The 16,600-nt window shown below is 41.1% G+C and overlaps 1 protein-coding gene and 2 long non-coding RNA genes across 7 annotated transcripts in view; 1 reads left to right on the top strand and 2 right to left on the bottom strand.

Annotated features, from left to right (window-relative positions):
* Positions 1-16,600, top strand: part of P4HA2 (prolyl 4-hydroxylase subunit alpha 2) — a 57,898-nt gene that overhangs the window by 31,505 nt on the left and 9,793 nt on the right. For all 5 annotated transcript variants that reach the window (XM_053298839.1, XM_053298840.1, XM_053298838.1 and 2 more), the window contains 7 exons: positions 655-792; positions 3,195-3,434; positions 4,597-4,796; positions 4,996-5,172; positions 11,651-11,721; positions 12,008-12,107; positions 13,404-13,457. In XM_053298839.1, the coding sequence (XP_053154814.1) occupies positions 655-792; positions 3,195-3,434; positions 4,597-4,796; positions 4,996-5,172; positions 11,651-11,721; positions 12,008-12,107; positions 13,404-13,457 (980 nt within the window). The remainder of the gene's footprint in view (positions 1-654; positions 793-3,194; positions 3,435-4,596; positions 4,797-4,995; positions 5,173-11,650; positions 11,722-12,007; positions 12,108-13,403; positions 13,458-16,600) is intronic.
* On the bottom strand, positions 740-4,639 carry LOC128346023 (uncharacterized). Its single transcript, XR_008316743.1, has 3 exons — positions 4,400-4,639; positions 4,087-4,163; positions 740-874 (listed from the first exon to the last, which is right to left on the bottom strand). It is a non-coding gene; the product is annotated as an uncharacterized LOC128346023 (long non-coding RNA).
* On the bottom strand, positions 4,875-15,948 carry LOC128346022 (uncharacterized). The gene is made up of 3 exons (XR_008316742.1): positions 15,879-15,948; positions 12,904-13,023; positions 4,875-6,758 (listed from the first exon to the last, which is right to left on the bottom strand). It is a non-coding gene; the product is annotated as an uncharacterized LOC128346022 (long non-coding RNA).

Genomic DNA, 16,600 nt, shown 5'->3' with positions numbered 1-16,600 from the left:
ATGCAGACTCTGCTCACCCCCTTTCCTCTCCTCAGGTGCTCCTGTTCTTTCCCCACACAAATACTTCCTAGTTCTACAAACCTTAGTTTGTCATTTTATCTAAATCAGGCATACAGTGGTTTACACAAACCATAGTTTTTATGTCATGATTTGAAGTAGGTTACTAATTCTGGATCTGAGGCAACCTATTGCTTACACAAATGATAAGCTATAGTTTGGCCATTCCATCTGAACTGGACCACTGTATGAAAGAATAACATGGTGGCTTTGGAGTCCCTCATGCATTGAACCATATAAAGTCACCTTGTTCCTAATTTCTGTATTTCACCATGACATTGTTACAAGTGTCTCTGTCCATTGTCTGTATTGTATTTTACTTAGTTTCTGGTAGAGAACTTTCCCTCTTGATGACTGTTGCATGTTTAGTTCATGGATTTTTAATCTGCACGCCAAATAACAAAGAGCAATATATTTTTTTTAATTTAGAGAGCGTGCTGTAAACACTGTTTGTTTTAAGTTTAAATTTCATCCATCTGAATCCCACAAAGGATATGCTATGGGATGAGGCAGATGTTCCCAATTGCATATCAGTCTGGTATAGATTATATACATTTGAGGCATGTTGCTAACTGTTTCCATCTTATTCTTATAAAGGTTTTATTGCAAATCTTACAATTCAGCGTCAGTTCTTTCCGAATGAAGAAGATGAGACTGGAGCTGCCAAAGCATTAATGCGCTTGCAGGATACATACAAACTGGACGCTGAGATGATATCAAAAGGAGAATTCCCAGGTGACTGTTGGATGCTTTCTGCTTCTTAACTAGCTTTGTTAAACTTGTTGGTTGTGTTTTGGTTCTCCATTAATACCGCTACCTACAGAGTGAGCCATGAAACATTAAAGTTGTTCTCTACAGTCAAATAAGGCTGTAGCCATGTTTCCAGTTGTAACATGGTGATTGCTTTCTGCATTTCCAGGAATATGATTGGCCATGAAAACTTTGTAATCTTCACCAGATTTCAGGAAAGCCCACTCATATGTGGGCTTCACCATGAAGCCTCAGAAGAAGCAGGCCTGGAAATGTATAATGCTATTGTCATAGAATTTGTTCTGTTTCAAACAGAGACAGACAATCTCATTTTGTTAAGCCGAATTCCATTTGCTAAACCAAGGCACTCTTAGCATTATTTTACTTCAAACTGGCATGCTAGCTCAGTATTTTGGATCTAGAGGGCATTTTCAGGTCATCACATCGTATTTCAGGCAGAACAAAAACTTGGCAAGCTGTGTATTAACACTCCAGTGGCAACTGAGATTCACATGAGTTTTAAGGTTTTTAAAGCAAGAACAGTAACTCGGGTACAGACTTCATGTTGAGTATAAGTCTGTTTGACTTTAAATCATGTTAAGCTGGGATTTGTTCCAATTTATTTAGTGACTAATGACAATGAATGTCTGGTGTCAAAGATATATAAAGGTAATTTTAACATCTCAATGTTATGGCTATAATTTGCTGGTTCAAAACGAACGCAGTGAGGCTTGGAGTAGGAGTGTTTTATCAAATTGGTGTCCTGTCTTTTCAGAAAGGTTTTAGATTCACAGCCATTTCTGTGAGGGTTTTTAAGGCTGAAATGGAAGACCAGTTCAAGTGATAGTTGCACCCAGACTTTCCACATATGGTGAGATTGGGAGTGGACATTGGCTTCTGCCAGCTCACTATGCATAGAGTATAATGACTGAACTAGGGGAGGCTGTGTTTATTTTTACATAGGTGCTCTCTGTCTCTGATGTTATCCAAATCCTTCTTTTAAGGAGAAGCATGGGTCCAGGTCCCTATTCTTCTACGAAGCACAGTAGGTGGTCTGACTTCTGGCCTAACCTACTTCATATAGGGTTAACTACATGTATGCCAACGTGAATTTCTTAGGGGAACAGAATGATAAATCAGACCTGTGAAAAATGTAATTTGTGCTAGGTTAAACTGAATTTTGCATCTGTGTGCAGATGCTATTTGCATTGCATTGCTTTCAGTGGACTATTGCTTGGAAACTCTTTGCATTGAAAGCTAGGGATGTGCACGGAACCAGGTGGGGGAAGTTCAAAGGTGTGGGGGGGGGTTGACTTTAAGGGTGGGGAAGAGTGCACTCACCCCACCCTCCACTTCCCCCCCGCCAGCACTCCATTTGGAAAGGGACCATTGGGGCGGCAGCATACCTCCCTGCCGCCCCGTTGCCTCCTCAGTCCCAACGTCACCAGAAGTACCTGACGCGAGTGTGTGTATCAGGCGCGCAAGCGCAACATGCGTGTGCATGCACCAATATGTGCAGGTGTGTCGGGTACTTCCGATGACATTGGAACCAAGGAGGCAACAGGGAGACAGGGAGGTACGCTGCTGCCCCAATGGTCCCTTTCCAAACAGAGTGCCGGCGGGGGGGACGGGGACAGAGACGGAGGGATGGATACATGCAGCCTCCCCGACCCTTAAAGTCAGACACACACACCCCCACCCTTGAACTGGCAGAAACACTGGTTGTTCAAACCAGTTCAGAGGCCCATAAAGGGCCTGAAAGCTGTATTGCACAGCTGTATTCGAATATGCATTTAGTTGTGCATCTGATTTGCTCTGTGGATAAAAGTGTAAATCTCTGTTTGTCCATAAAAAGCCCTTCAAAGGACTTTCCCTTTTAGAGGAGCAAGAAATTGGGCTTGGAGGAGGGGCTTCTGAATATCGCTCCTGTGAGATGACTTAGCAACACCTGCAGTCTTTTAAGCTGGGAATAACTCGTCCCACTGGAGTTTAAAAGAACTTATGGATGGGGAAGAATTTGAACTTGGTGGAGGTGCACTTTGTAGTAGACCTTCTTTGAGTCTAGTTCCTCCTCCACCTTAGTGGGCTTTCCTCCTAGCAGTTTAAGGGAACATGGGAGGAGAAGAAATGTTGGCTTGGAGCATGCATGATTTTGGGTGGTCGTTACCGGAGTTCAGTTCCTTCCCCAGCTTTTATTTTTGGCAGGTTTTGTGGGAAAGAAAGCAGCATGAAACTACTCCAATTCACACTTTTCCTCCATGTTGGTGCAGCTTGACAACAGAGCGAATCAATTAGAATAGAATTGAAGAGGCCTTCAGTTTTTATGAAGCTCGCATACAGAAGTGCTTGAATTTCATACGTGTTTATATTTGCATGTCTTAATTTAGGAACAATGTACAGATCTGTCCTGTCAGTGGATGATTGCTTTGGCATGGGGAAAACAGCTTACAATGAAGGAGATTATTACCACACTGTGCTTTGGATGCAGCAGGCTTTGAAACAGCACGATGATGGTGAAGAGGCAACTATCACTAAAGTGGAGATTCTGGACTACCTTGGCTATGCTGTCTTCCAGCTTGGTGACTTACACAGAGCTATGGAGCTCACTAGGCGCCTGGTTTCCCTGGGTAAGGGACACAGTATATTGGTTCTTCTGGTACTGTGGAACATTTGCTTCACCTCTGTTAATTTATGAAGAAGCGGAACTAAGCCTTTGTGATCCAATAAATATGTAGCCGATGATCCACTCTCTGATTAAGCACACTGCCTATGCTTGCTTGATTCTGTTTTCACACCTCCACCTGCCTTGCCTAGCTACATGCACAGATACACATGCAAGGAGACTCGGGATTGATTTGTGCCTTCCATATATTGATCCATTGCGTGTGTGTGCGCTGATGGAAGTTACTCATCCTTTCCCCCACTACATCTGGTACCAGTCAGCATAGTCAGCCATTTACATTAAAGTTCTGTTTATCCAACCCAGGACAATAATTCACTGTCTTTCTGTCAGGAATCACTTAAATCAATAATGAGGACTTGAATATTGTTCGGTGTTTTTTTTAAAGGGGTAATAATTTGATGTTACTACATGTTGTATAGACTACAGGAATTCGTGCTGATGTTAAATTTTGAAGTTTAAAAGGAAAGATCTCATTAAAGCACTAAAGTTCTTAATAAGACTAGTTTGGCTCTGTTTTGAAGTCTTTCTAGAAGTGATATCCAAAATGTTCTGAACCTTGGAGTTGATATTATCTTTTCTCTACATAATGAACTTACCAAAAGGAGAGCTTTACTTTCTTTTGGAGGGAGTGCACTATTCCTTATCCAATTGCTTGGGTGGAATGTTCTATTGTCTAGTTCAAAATGAAAATGGTGCAATCACTTTTTACTTATGCTCCTTTTAAGACAATGAGATGCTATGAGTACTGCAGCAGGGACTATTCTTTATCACAGTACATTGAGCTTATTCTCCAATTTTGTATCCTTACTTCCAAACAGAATCAAAAGTATATGTTTAAAAAGTATAATTTTAAATTAAACAAATTATACTTAAGTATATGTTTGAAACAAAAGTTTAAGTTTAACTTACGAGTATAAGTCCAGATGCTCAGTTTATGGGCGTTTAAGGTACAACCGAGTGAGATAATTCTTGTCTCCACAAAAATAACTGGGATAGTGTTATAGGCCTGAAGGCTGTCTTTGATCAGGTAGTGTAACTTAAGTTTAACTTAACTATCCTCTTGTTCTCTCTCTCTTTTTTCTTTTTGCCCTTTTCTCCCACCCAAGATCCCAGTCATGAGAGGGCAGGCAGCAACATGCAATACTTTGAGAAGCTGTTGAAGAAAGAAAGAGAAATGACGCCATTAAATGAGACTTCTGATACAAGAGAACTAACAACACAAGATGGGATTTATGAAAGACCTCAGGATTACCTGCCAGAGCGGGAGATCTATGAGGCCCTTTGCAGAGGAGAAGGTGTGAAAATGGTGAGAGAGAGAAACCAAAGAGTGTTTAAGATTTAACTTTTTTGTTTTTGAAATGTATTCCCATTGAAAATACTGCAGTTACAACAGCTAGATGATATTTATTAAATAGTCCACATGAAATACCAGATGTGTAGGACATCTTAGTTTAATTATATTCAGCATTTAAAATAGTAGTGTGTCCATCTGGATTTGTTCACAGACACCTCGAAGAAAGAAGAGGTTGTTTTGTAGGTATCACGATGGAAACAAAAGTCCTCACCTGCTTATAGCACCATTTAAGGAAGAAGATGAATGGGACAGCCCACACATTGTCAGGTACTATGATGTCTTATCTGATGAAGAAATAGAGAAGATTAAGCAGCTGGCTAAGCCAAAAGTAAGTTGTCCCATTTCTCAACCAGTATGTTATGTCAGCACTTCAGTTGGCTAGTGTGACCTGTTTAGTTGAAATGCGGGACTTGGGCAAAATCAAACTAACCAACTTAGCTCTATGTGTCTAATAGCTATAATATAATCAAGCGCATCTTAGAACTCTTATTTGAGTAGTTGGGGCACTAGTTCCAGGCAATGTATGTGCTACGTACTTAAATTAAACCCAATAGCCAGAGTTTCATGAGCTCAGAAAGTAGCTCTTCCAAAACCATTAGCAAAATCACTTTCTACTGAAGAATCTGTCCTGGGCAAAAAAACCCAAAAAACCAACAACACCACATACCTTATTTCCTCTTTGTGTTTTTTTCAAAACTGTAATGTTTGGATCCAAACCACAAAACTTCTTTTTCAGTCAGTTTTTCCAAATATAATGAGGAATTATGTCATAAGCTGCAATTCTACACAAATTTAAATGGGAGTAAGCTCTGTTAAATATAGTGAGGCTTACTTCTGAGTATATAGGCATAGGCTCAGCCTATGTATCTGCTAAACCTTCTATACTAAACCTCCTCCTTTTATATGCTTAACCACATAGAGGGAAAGTATGCCACTTCTAGACCAACAATGTTTGCTTGCTTGAATGCTTTATTCATTATAATTTACATGGCCTGGTGAGAAACTAAAATGAGAAACATTTCTGTTGGAATATTTTATAGTGAACTTTTAATTTTGGCCTTTTTGTTTCCAGCCCAGCCTTTCTTATAAAGTTCACAGTATTTGTTTGTTTTGTATACTGAACTTGCTTGGAGTTTTATTCTAATTTAAGTGGAAACTAGATTCACGGAGCCAATGAGCCCTCCTCCCTCAGGGCAGGATGAGTTTGGAGGAGGTTTATCTACTGCACTACACCTGGATGACAACTTACTTTAGCTTTGTTAGCTCCTGTGCTGTGGTACTGAAATTATAATGACATTTTACTGTCTCTGTGGCTCTGACACACAGAAATCAAGTAATACAGGGTCAGTATAACTCTTCTGCATTTATTATTAAGTGCATGATGTAAAGAAATGGCTTGGAATGGAAAAAGAAACTGATCCTTTTTGGAGAACATGAGGATGTTTCTGAAGTCACAAGTCATCTTTCATTAGCCAATTGCCTTGACTAAAATTCTTGCCTGCTTCACAACTTTCACCTTTATAAACTCTATGAATTTTCCTGATGCTTCATGCATTTTTAAAAAACTATTTACATATCAAAAAAACTTTAAAAAATGAAAAAGAGTAGGAACATGCTTTCATGCTTCTTGTTCAGTGTAAATACCTAACACATAACTGTATGAAGCTCTTCTCACCATCTGTAAGAGCTACCGGGCTGTCTGTAGGAAAGAAAGGTTTTACTTACCTTTCCCGAAGACAATCATCTGCCAGTCCCTGAGCAGGCAGATCACCTGCCCAGATGAGCAGTGGCGCTCCTGGGGTTGGGGTGCTGGGACGTGCCACCCTGTGGTGCCAGATCCTGGTGGTTCACACGAGCATTCAAAACCAGGCTGGACTCCCTTAGCCCACTTTTGCATTCCCATTTGAATAGTCTCTGTGTGTGGCAAAAAGCATCCCTTTTGCGTAGAATGACTGTCTTTGGCATGGCAAATGCACATATGCATCCATTTTTAAAATTTTTTTAAATAAAGGCAGATATAGAAAGAACAAGTCTATATTTGGGTACAACTTCTTTAGGCTTGTATTGAAAGATCTTTCAGAGTTGTAGTGTTACCTTTTATGTGTCACAATGTTAATGGGTCTGTGTGGAAGTGTGCTAGTGACCACTCTTCATGACTATGCTTTCCTCAAAGTGGGGGAAATTCGCTTCAAATGTTTGAGCTGGCCTTCCAGGGTTTTTAAATAGTTGTAAATGGTTTTAATATTGTAACCTGGTTTTTCAGGGTTTTTTAATTGTTCCGATTGTTTAATTGTTTTATGATGTTGTTTTACACTGTTTTATAATTTCTGTTTTAATTGTTAACTGATTTTAATGGTTTTGTTTTAATTGTAAACTGCCCTGAGCCATTCTGGAAGGGTGGTATAAAAATAAAATAAATGGGTGCAGACCAGCCAACAGCTATATGAACCTTAAAGTACTTCAGAAAAGTCAGTTGCAGTGTGGACATGTTGGAAAGGACAAAAGAGAGTAGATGTGAATGAGTTGCTTTATTGAGGGGTAATGGGGGTACAGAAAGTGAAAAGAGGGTGGGGAAAAAGTAAAGACTGACAGTGGTTGACAACCTGGCTATTGAAATTAAGTAGTCCTTTAGATAACTCTTGAGTAGTTTAGATAACTATTGAGGCAATCTCACATCGCCAGAATGTGGGCTAAAGGAGCCTAGCCCGCTTTCTGGCAACTGTGAGAACCACTGGGTTCGCAGGCGAGCCTGGTTGCTCTCAAGCAGGTCACCCGCTTAAATAACCCTCCCCTAAGCCCAGGTTAGGGGAGCGAGTGCTCTGCACTCTATGATCGTATGTTGCTGCACCATGGCAACTCACGAGTAGACTCCCGACTGGGAGGCTAAAAAGCAACCTCCCGGCTTGGGGGTCTCTCCAGCATGCCCTGTGCGCTCGCATAGGGCATGCTGGAACTTCCAGGGGCCGCGCAGCCCCTGATCCCCCCCGAGCTACTGCCGGCTCTGTAATGGAGCCAGCAGTCGTGTGGGTGGCTGGTTCAGCAGCCCAGAGCAGACTAAGCCAACTCTCCCCACAAACCCCATTTCAGTGGTTCCCACTGATCGTGGGAACCACCTCATTGAGTAACTTAGTCTGGATATCAGGCACTAGAACAAAAAAAGGAGGAAATGTTAAGGCAATGTAATAAGATGTAACCAACATTACGAACAAATGTCAAGCTGTTGCAGGGTAGGGGGATGAGCCCCCCACCCAACCACGTTCCAGTTATGCTCAGAGTTGTTGCCCAAATATGTGTTGAACTGAGGGGAGTTCAGCCATCATTAGTTACTATAAGGATATAAGCAGCAGTATTTTAGTTTCTTCTTTGTTAAGGACAACTGAAGCCCATAGAAAAGAACCATATGCTGAGACAATTGCAGGCATACGAATCTCAATTATATCGATGCAAGCCATACTTCGTTGTATAATAAACAATGTTCAAGAGACAGAGTTTCTAGCCAGGATTTTTGAAGCAAGAGGCTGCAACAGAATATCAGATGAGCAAGAACTTTGGCTCTATATTGTGCCAAAAGCTACACACTGAGACAAGAAAACTAAGAATTGGGATAAAATGCAAATGTGATTGGACATGAGGAAATCGTGATAAGTGGAAAGTATGGCCATCTGTGGATTCTGAGTGAACAGCAGAGATCAGGTGCTGTTGACTGAGGACCAGATATTGCCCAGGGGCCACCAATTGCTGGTTCTTATTATAATTGGGTTGCCTTTAGAAATCCTAGGTAGACACTAATCTCTTAAGAGTAAAACTTGTGGCATGTTAGAAGTGTCAGCAAATCCTCCGCCTAGTTTTTGAAGATAAACTGAGCTACATAAATGTTGCTAATCTTTTCAGCACTTTTATTGGTATTTCATCTCCCTATTCATTGTGGTTCAGGCAGTATCAATACATTAGAAATTAATAGGATAAATACATGAATGTAGCTGTGCTGTAATTTGGATTATTTACATTCTTTGTAAGAAAGATATGTGATTAATGCATTTTTTGTAAGAAAGATACATTTCGTATTCGACAAGAATTAGTGGCACAGACATTATGTTGTCTTTAGACATTATGTTGTACATGCATTCATGTGTTTGTGCACATATATGTGTTTTTGTGTGAATGGCTATACTTTCATTCCTTTAAAAAAAGTGAATCTGGGTACAGACCCTCTAGAATGAAGTATGCACGTAGGAAATATAATGCTGTACATTCAGTGACCCTCGTTATTTGTTGGAGTTCTGTTCTGGTCTACAACCGCACATAACAAAACTATGGATAATGAAACCTCAGTGGGAATTGGGGGTTAGATTCTGGAACCTAGGAAAACGACCAAAAAATCACCGAAAAGACAGGGTAAAAACAGAAATAAGGATGGAGCACAGCATTCTTCCATGACCACTTTAACTCTCCCACTCCTCCACCAAAGCCCCTCTCCCAGCTTCTCCAGTAATGCGTAATTATGACATTTCTTCAACCCACTGTTGAAGTCCAGCACTTAGCAGCACAAGCCCCTTGGCCTGATTGGTTGGTAGGCTGGTCTAAGAGGCAGCACAAAATCAAATCCAATTCAGAGTATTGTGTGAGAATCAAGGAGTGAGAAGAGAATCAATTTTCAGTGGATAATTAAAATCAATTTATAATTTTTAAATTGAATTTTAATTGCAACTTAAATTAAATACTGTGGTGTAATTACCAAAACTAAAATCAATTTTTAAATTTGAATTTTTAAATTAAAATAAAATGTATAAAAGTGATAATTAGCATTTTACGAGGGCAGCACAATGCTGCAAGAGGCTCCAGAAAATGGCTCCAAGAAGCTCCGCAGGAATGGCTCCCAAAGGCTCCATAGAAATGGCTCCAAGAGCTCCAGAGCAATGGCTCCTGAAGGCTCCCATTGGCTCCCTAAGGATACCAAATGCTGCCCCAAATGGCTTTTAGAAGCACAAAACACTCTAAACATGCAAACCAAAGGATTCCACTGTCCTCTCACAACTCATGAGCACGTGCAGCAAGAGCACGACCATGCAAGGACAGAACTGTGCTGCCGAAAACCATGGATATGTGAAGCTGTGTACTGCGGATGGTGAGGTTGGGCACATATTGCCCAACTGCAGATCTGCAGATAACGAGGGCCACCTGTAACGTGATTAAGTATACATGCATATAGATCTGAACATGTGTACACTGAACACAGATTATAGTGCATTGAACATAATGTGTAAAAACAGCTTAGATGAACTTTAAAAGGCCAGCTAATATATTAGTGTCTAATCCATAACTGCATTTCAAACAGGGTTATTAAATCATGGTTTAAATTACCAAGAGGGGAAAAAAATTTAAATCCAGTTTCCCATTGGTAGTACTTCACACATTTCTTAAACAATGGTGCAAATCTGATCATTAGAACATAATTTGTAACTCAATGGAACATTTACATCTAGGAAGGTATAGGAAATCGTACATAATACCTGGTTTTTAATGTAATGTATACCTTTATGTGTTAGCTGTGTAAAGCTGAAGATGCAGTGGCAGTGCATTAGAAATGGTAAGAAGTAAATCACACACACAAAAATTATGTTTTATTTTTAGCCTACCTTCCTTAAGGAAAGTAAGTTCATGAGATCACCGATCTTGCTCGCAGAAGTGTGTGTGTATTCATCCTTATCAACTTTCAATGCCTGGACTGATTTGGACCAAATTTGGTTCTTTTGTATTGACACACAGGGGCACCTCAATGGCATAGTTTGTAATGATGTCATCCACCCTGATTTAAGATGGTGGACATCTGAACATTTGAGAGACAAGTGAACTTGTGAACTGCCAAAATGATTTGAACCAAATTTGGTACAGTTGTAGGGACACCTAAAAAAAAAATGACAAAAAATGTATTGTCTTTTATCCTGAGTTGCTTTAAGGCTATCCTTAAAAACCCTTAATTTGTTTTAATGTTTCTTTCACCTCCTTTCCTGATTTTGTGTGTCTGCCTTGGCCCAACCTCGCCACAAGCAACAATCCTGCTATTCAGCCCATCTTTCATATGTGACTTTAGTCTGCTTAGAAACAAAAAGTAAATGCCCAGAGATTTCCAAAGCAAGAGCTGGTAGACATCTCAGAGAGGTACATATATCAGGCAGTATATAAATATGATAGATAGATAAATAATAAATTTTCCTGACCTGTGTTTGGTATGATGATGGAGGCTGGTTAGGTAGGTTGACACTGTGCCACCCATTATGTTACTTACTACTGTGTTTGGAATGTTTGTTTGAATTGTTTGTTTGGAACAGCAGCAATCACCTTAGGGATTGGCCCAGACCTGGTTGGGGTGTGTGTGTGTGTGTGTGGTGTGTGTGTGTGAATTCAGTGTGCTGGCACTTATACATTTGGAAGCACCCCAAGTCTATTGTTGAATAAAAGCTTTCATACTGATCAATCTGACTTGATAGTATAATCAGAGTTCAAAACAGAAATATGAAGAAAATATTTTGTTCTTAGAATCTGATTCTTGGCCATTGTGATTCATATAGCCCTTTTTGTGGAGCCTAAATCCACATGAGATGAAGCTGTTTGAAACTAATGAAGTTCTTTCACTCTTTCTGTGTGTACAGCATAATCTCCAACTTTACTGTAACATTTTTCACCTATGTTTTTGCCCAGTTCAGGAGTTTGACGTTTGTAAATTGAGGACAGGAATGGAAATTTCTATTACCTTTTGTAATGTATTTTTGGTGCAAAATTAGACATTTGTATTCCTTTTTATACAGCTGGCAAGAGCTACAGTACGTGATCCCAAAACAGGTGTACTAACTGTAGCCAGCTACAGGGTGTCTAAAAGGTAAGCTATCTGAGAATAAATATTGCTCTCCCTTTGTCTAACTTCCAAATTTCTTGGGGGAAAAATAAAACTTAATTGGCAAAGTTGATATTTTATGTATTGCTTTGGAAATAATCACTTGACCTCCCACACTCTCTCTCTCTTTTTAAAGAAGACTAGCAAAAGAATTGGGGAAATAGTATGCTTGGCAAACTATTTGTTCAAACTGAATTGTTCTCAATTCATGTTTCACAAAAATCTGAAAGGGTTTTTAACAGCGCTCATTTGAAATCTTCTTTTCTGCCAGTTCATGGCTGGAGGAAGATGATGACCCAGTTATTGCCAAGGTGAATCATCGAATGGAGCAGATCACAGGACTTACAGGGACAACGGCTGAACTATTGCAGGTAAGTACAAAAGCCCATTAACAGGGTTTAAACATCTGGCTGGTTCCATGTCTAGTCTCTCTCCTGTTGAATCTGTTTCTAGTAAGGGTGTGCTGAACAGGTCCATGATCGAACTGGGCTGGTTCAATCGCAGACTGGCCTGGCGAAAGGGGGTCCAGTCCACGGTTGAACCAGACCAAACCCAGTTTTCTGCAGACTAATTCACCGGTTCAAGCACCTGTAGAGAGGAATCCAGTAAGGATTCCCCTTTGCTTCCAAAGGTAATAAAAGGTTGCAGGGGAGCTGCGAGAGAGAGAAGAGCCTTTAAACATGAAAGAGAAGGTGCTTATCGGCAGGCCTATATTGTGCTTCTCCCAACCTCATGGCAGCATGTCAACGGCTTCCATGCATGCACAGAGGCCATTCGTGTGCTCAGCATGCGCAGAGGCTGTTTGCAGACCACCACTGCTGGAAGGGTGAAGGCAACACCATGCAGGTCTGCCGGTAAGCACTTCCTCTTTCAATTTTAAATGTGCCTCTCTCTCGCTGCTCCCCCCCCGCCCCCTTTATTACCATTGGAAGCAAAGGGGAATCATCACCAGATTCCTCTAGACGCTCAAACCAGTTTGAGCCAGTTCAATTGGACAGACGGGACCAGATGGTCAGTTGGACCTAACCGGTTCGCCAACTGCGGTCTGGTCCTAATTCAGACAGAACTGCTCAAACCTGAGGTTTGAGGTTAACTTAGCAGAGAAAGGTCCTTACTTAAAATCAACACTGCTTCAGTCAGCAACCATAATCAAAAGTAGTAATTTACCTGTGCTGGAATTGCACACATGGCTGGAGTGTCCTGTGAAGTTTAACTGGTAGCAGCTCCAGTTTCCAGGATCTGGAACGCATTCCCAGCCAATATGTGAGCTTTACTCTCTATGTAGGCCTTTAAAAGAACATTCAAGATTCATCTCTTTAGCCAAGCATTTTGATTTTGGTGTCTGTTCAGTAAAGCAGAACAGCATCTTTCCTTCTCAGTTCAATGAATGAGAGTATTAGCTACTAAGAAATGCTCCCGTTCTGGCAAAAATATTGGGTCAGAAAGCTGAGATGTTGGACATTTAGTCCCAGTGCACTCATGGGAACTCCTGACTTTTAAAAACTCCACTCCAAAGGTACACACTATGCAATTCACAATTCACTGCAATTCACAATCCTAAACAAGTCACCTTCACTTCATAGTATGATTTAGTTTTGACCTGTATTTTTTGAAAATATTTGTTTCCATTTATTTTGTTTTAAAATGTAATCTTTCCCACACATTAGGTTGCTAATTATGGCATGGGAGGACAATATGAGCCACACTTCGACTTCTCAAGGGTAATATTCTCAATTTAAAACAATTTGTGTTACAGCTTAGTTTACATAATCCCATAAATTAATGCTCATGATCAATAGATAGGGCTCTGTTCACATATCAGTGGTATGCCAGTGACCCCTACTCTAGAACTTCCCCAGATGGGGGGGGGGGGGGCAGGCAGGTGGACAGGAGCAGGGAGAAGGAATTTCTTCCATTGCACACCCTACTAAATAAGATACTTCTAGTTTGTTCTAGTGATCTGTTGTGCTAGGGTCTTTGTCATCTTCAGCCTTTGAGAAGACAATTGCTACAAATACACTGGTTGTATACCAGTGTTTCATAAAGCAAATTGATCAAATGTGAAGTTATATACATGCCTTTGGACACCTGCATGCATGCTTCAGGGAGCTTTGACCCAGTGTAGGCACACATTTACTTGACAGGTGTGGGTAAGCTTTCCGCATCTTATGTATACCTCTAGAAATCGTCCATAAGATTTATCTTTTTGGCAGAACAAAGGTGCACCACCTGCTCTCTCTCATATTTTAGCCTTTCACGCTTTTTTTTAAAGGCAGTTTAGAATGTTGTTTCTTTGCCAGTGCTGGCTTAAATGCTCCTGAGAACATTTATAAGAGCTTGACTCAACTATTGTTTTGTTAGGGCGAGGATGACTATTTGGATTATAGTTTTTGCATTTAGTTCTGTTAGCTAGCACTTTTGTGCTCAAACACCATTTGAATGGTTTCATAAGCACTCAAGGGAACCAAATGCAGAACTGGAAACTTAGCTGTTGAAACAGAAAATCAGTCCTAAAACCTAATCATTCATAACCCAGCACTACTAGACTTGTTAAATTAGAAGAGGTTTTTTGTCGTTGTTGTCATTGCAGCTGCATTGGCAGCATTTGGATTATAATTATATTGGATTGGATTATATCCCTTCTCCCTGTGCATGCTGGTGAAGCAAGATCTTGCCTTTCGGAGTAGGGAGAAGATAGGGCAAAGTTTACTCCAAACTGGACTGTTGTGCTTTGATACAAATCAGTGTACATGTAAACCTGTTTGCTAATGCAGATTACTATAAGGAACTTGAGCGTCAAAAACAACCAACAAGATCTTCACTTTTGGACCATATGCTGGGGAGGAGTCACTCTTGGAATTTAGCTGACAGTTCACTGCCAAGGTTAAGGGAATTCAACAGTTGGATTTATTATAGGCTTGGACTGGTCCTCCAGGCTCTGTATGCAGCACAGATTAAAACTTGGAGCTGTTTTCTGTTGCTTTACAGTGATTAAAATTGGTCAATCCATCTGCAGCTGTTTGTTCTGCTTCCCTGGTCACTTTATATAGTTGTTGTGATATCCAGCCCAAATGTACACTTTTGAAGTAAGGGTGCACAGTCCAAATTTTGAATGCCATTTCATATTACCCTAACGAAAAAGTTTAGTAAAATAACTCCGAAAGGGTTGGTGTTAACTGTGAAAAGCAATCTTTACCCATTTTAAGTTTTTAGCCCATTCCCTGATAACTACATCTTCTTCTTTATTATTAATTATGAATATGTACCCTGTTTCCCCTAAGACCTACCCCGAAAGTAAGACCTAGCAGTAATTTCTGATGTACCGCTAATTGCCCTAGTGCATTTTGGGGGGCTAAAATTAATATAAGACACTATCTTATTTTCGGGGAAACATATACTGCTTTTCAATGAACAGTTCACAAAGTGACATAGCAAAAGCATTGAGAAGACAATTTCCAATCCCAAAGGGGTACACTATCAAAAAAGAAATACTTGGAACACACCACTAAAAAGTCACTAGGAAAGGATGCCATGCTGGGTTGAAAGGGGGCATTTGTGCACGTGCTTTCTCCCCTAAATATGAGGGTCTCATTTCAAAACATGCCTATTAGTCCAGTTAGCAGGGCTTTTTCAGTAGCAGGGTTTTTTGTTTTTCTGGGAAGAGCATCTGCGTGATTGTATGCAGAAGGTTCAAAGTTCCCTCCCTGGCATCTCCAGATAGGGCTGAGAGAGAGACTTCTGCCTGAAACCTTGGAGAAACCGCTGCCAGTCTGGGTAGACAATACTGAGCTAGATGGACCAATGGTTGGACTCTGTATAAGGCAGCTTCCTATGCTCATACGTTCCTTCTTTCTGTGGCCCAAAGCCAGTAGTAGCTGGTGGGTATTGGAAAAGGTGGTGGGGGTGGTGGCAGGGGAGAACCTGGTCACAGAGGCAGGTGCCTACCCCTCACCTTTCCTCCACGCCAGTGGGCTAGGAAAACAGAAAGTGGGGGAAAGTAGGGGAAAAAATTGGAGTGGGGGGAGGCAGAAAGTGAAAAAGCTAGGGCAAAAAAGCAGGGAGAAAGGGCAAAGGGCAGAAAGAGGAACAGAGGGGAGAAAGGGGAGAATCCCCACCTCCCGCTAGTAAAAGATCAGACTTACCAGCAGCCAGGGAATCCTCAAGAGCAGGAAGCTTCCTTCAGCCCCTCTTCCCCTGTCTGCAATTTCCTCTTTTGGTTTTACTGGCTGGAACAGGTGCTACTCAAGTGGCTCCAGCCAGTCTGATTCCTAGGAGGTTCCTCCTGGCACTGCCCCCAGGAAGAAGGGAAAAGACGTATTAAAAATATACTCCCTGAAGGAACCAGGAAGTGCACTTCTAATCCACTGTTTTAGTTCTTCCTGGGGGCAGTGCCAGGAGGAGCCAGCTAACAATCAAATTGGCTGGAGCAGCTTGAGTAGCTGCTGTTACAAGCAGGGGAGGAGGGGCTGGAGGAAGCTAACTGCTCTGAAGGTGTCCCTGGCTGCTGGTAAGTCTGATCTTTTACTAGCTTGTTTTTTTAATTGTTGTTGGAGGAGGTGCACAGCCCCTCCTGCCTTTATTGACCAGTCACCACTGCCCAAATCATATGCCCTCTTCACTCGCTTTGCTACTTACAGGTCTGCATCCTTTTACCATAGTCCCCACTTCTTTTTCTGTATATTTCATGTAGCACTCATCAATTCTTCTACCATCACAGGTCCCTCTGCACTTCCTTTTCTGCTGCTTCTATTTTTCTCTTATTTCTGCTCTTCAATCTCTCAGTATCCCCCTGTTTTTCCATACCAGAGGTCTCTGTGCTTCTGTCTCTCAGATCCCCCCGTATCCCTTCCAATAAGTATTTCTG

The sequence above is a fragment of the Hemicordylus capensis genome, chromosome 2 (genome assembly GCF_027244095.1).
Source record: "Hemicordylus capensis ecotype Gifberg chromosome 2, rHemCap1.1.pri, whole genome shotgun sequence".
Lineage (NCBI taxonomy): Eukaryota > Metazoa > Chordata > Lepidosauria > Squamata > Cordylidae > Hemicordylus > Hemicordylus capensis.
This window is presented reverse-complemented; position numbering and strand designations above follow the sequence as displayed.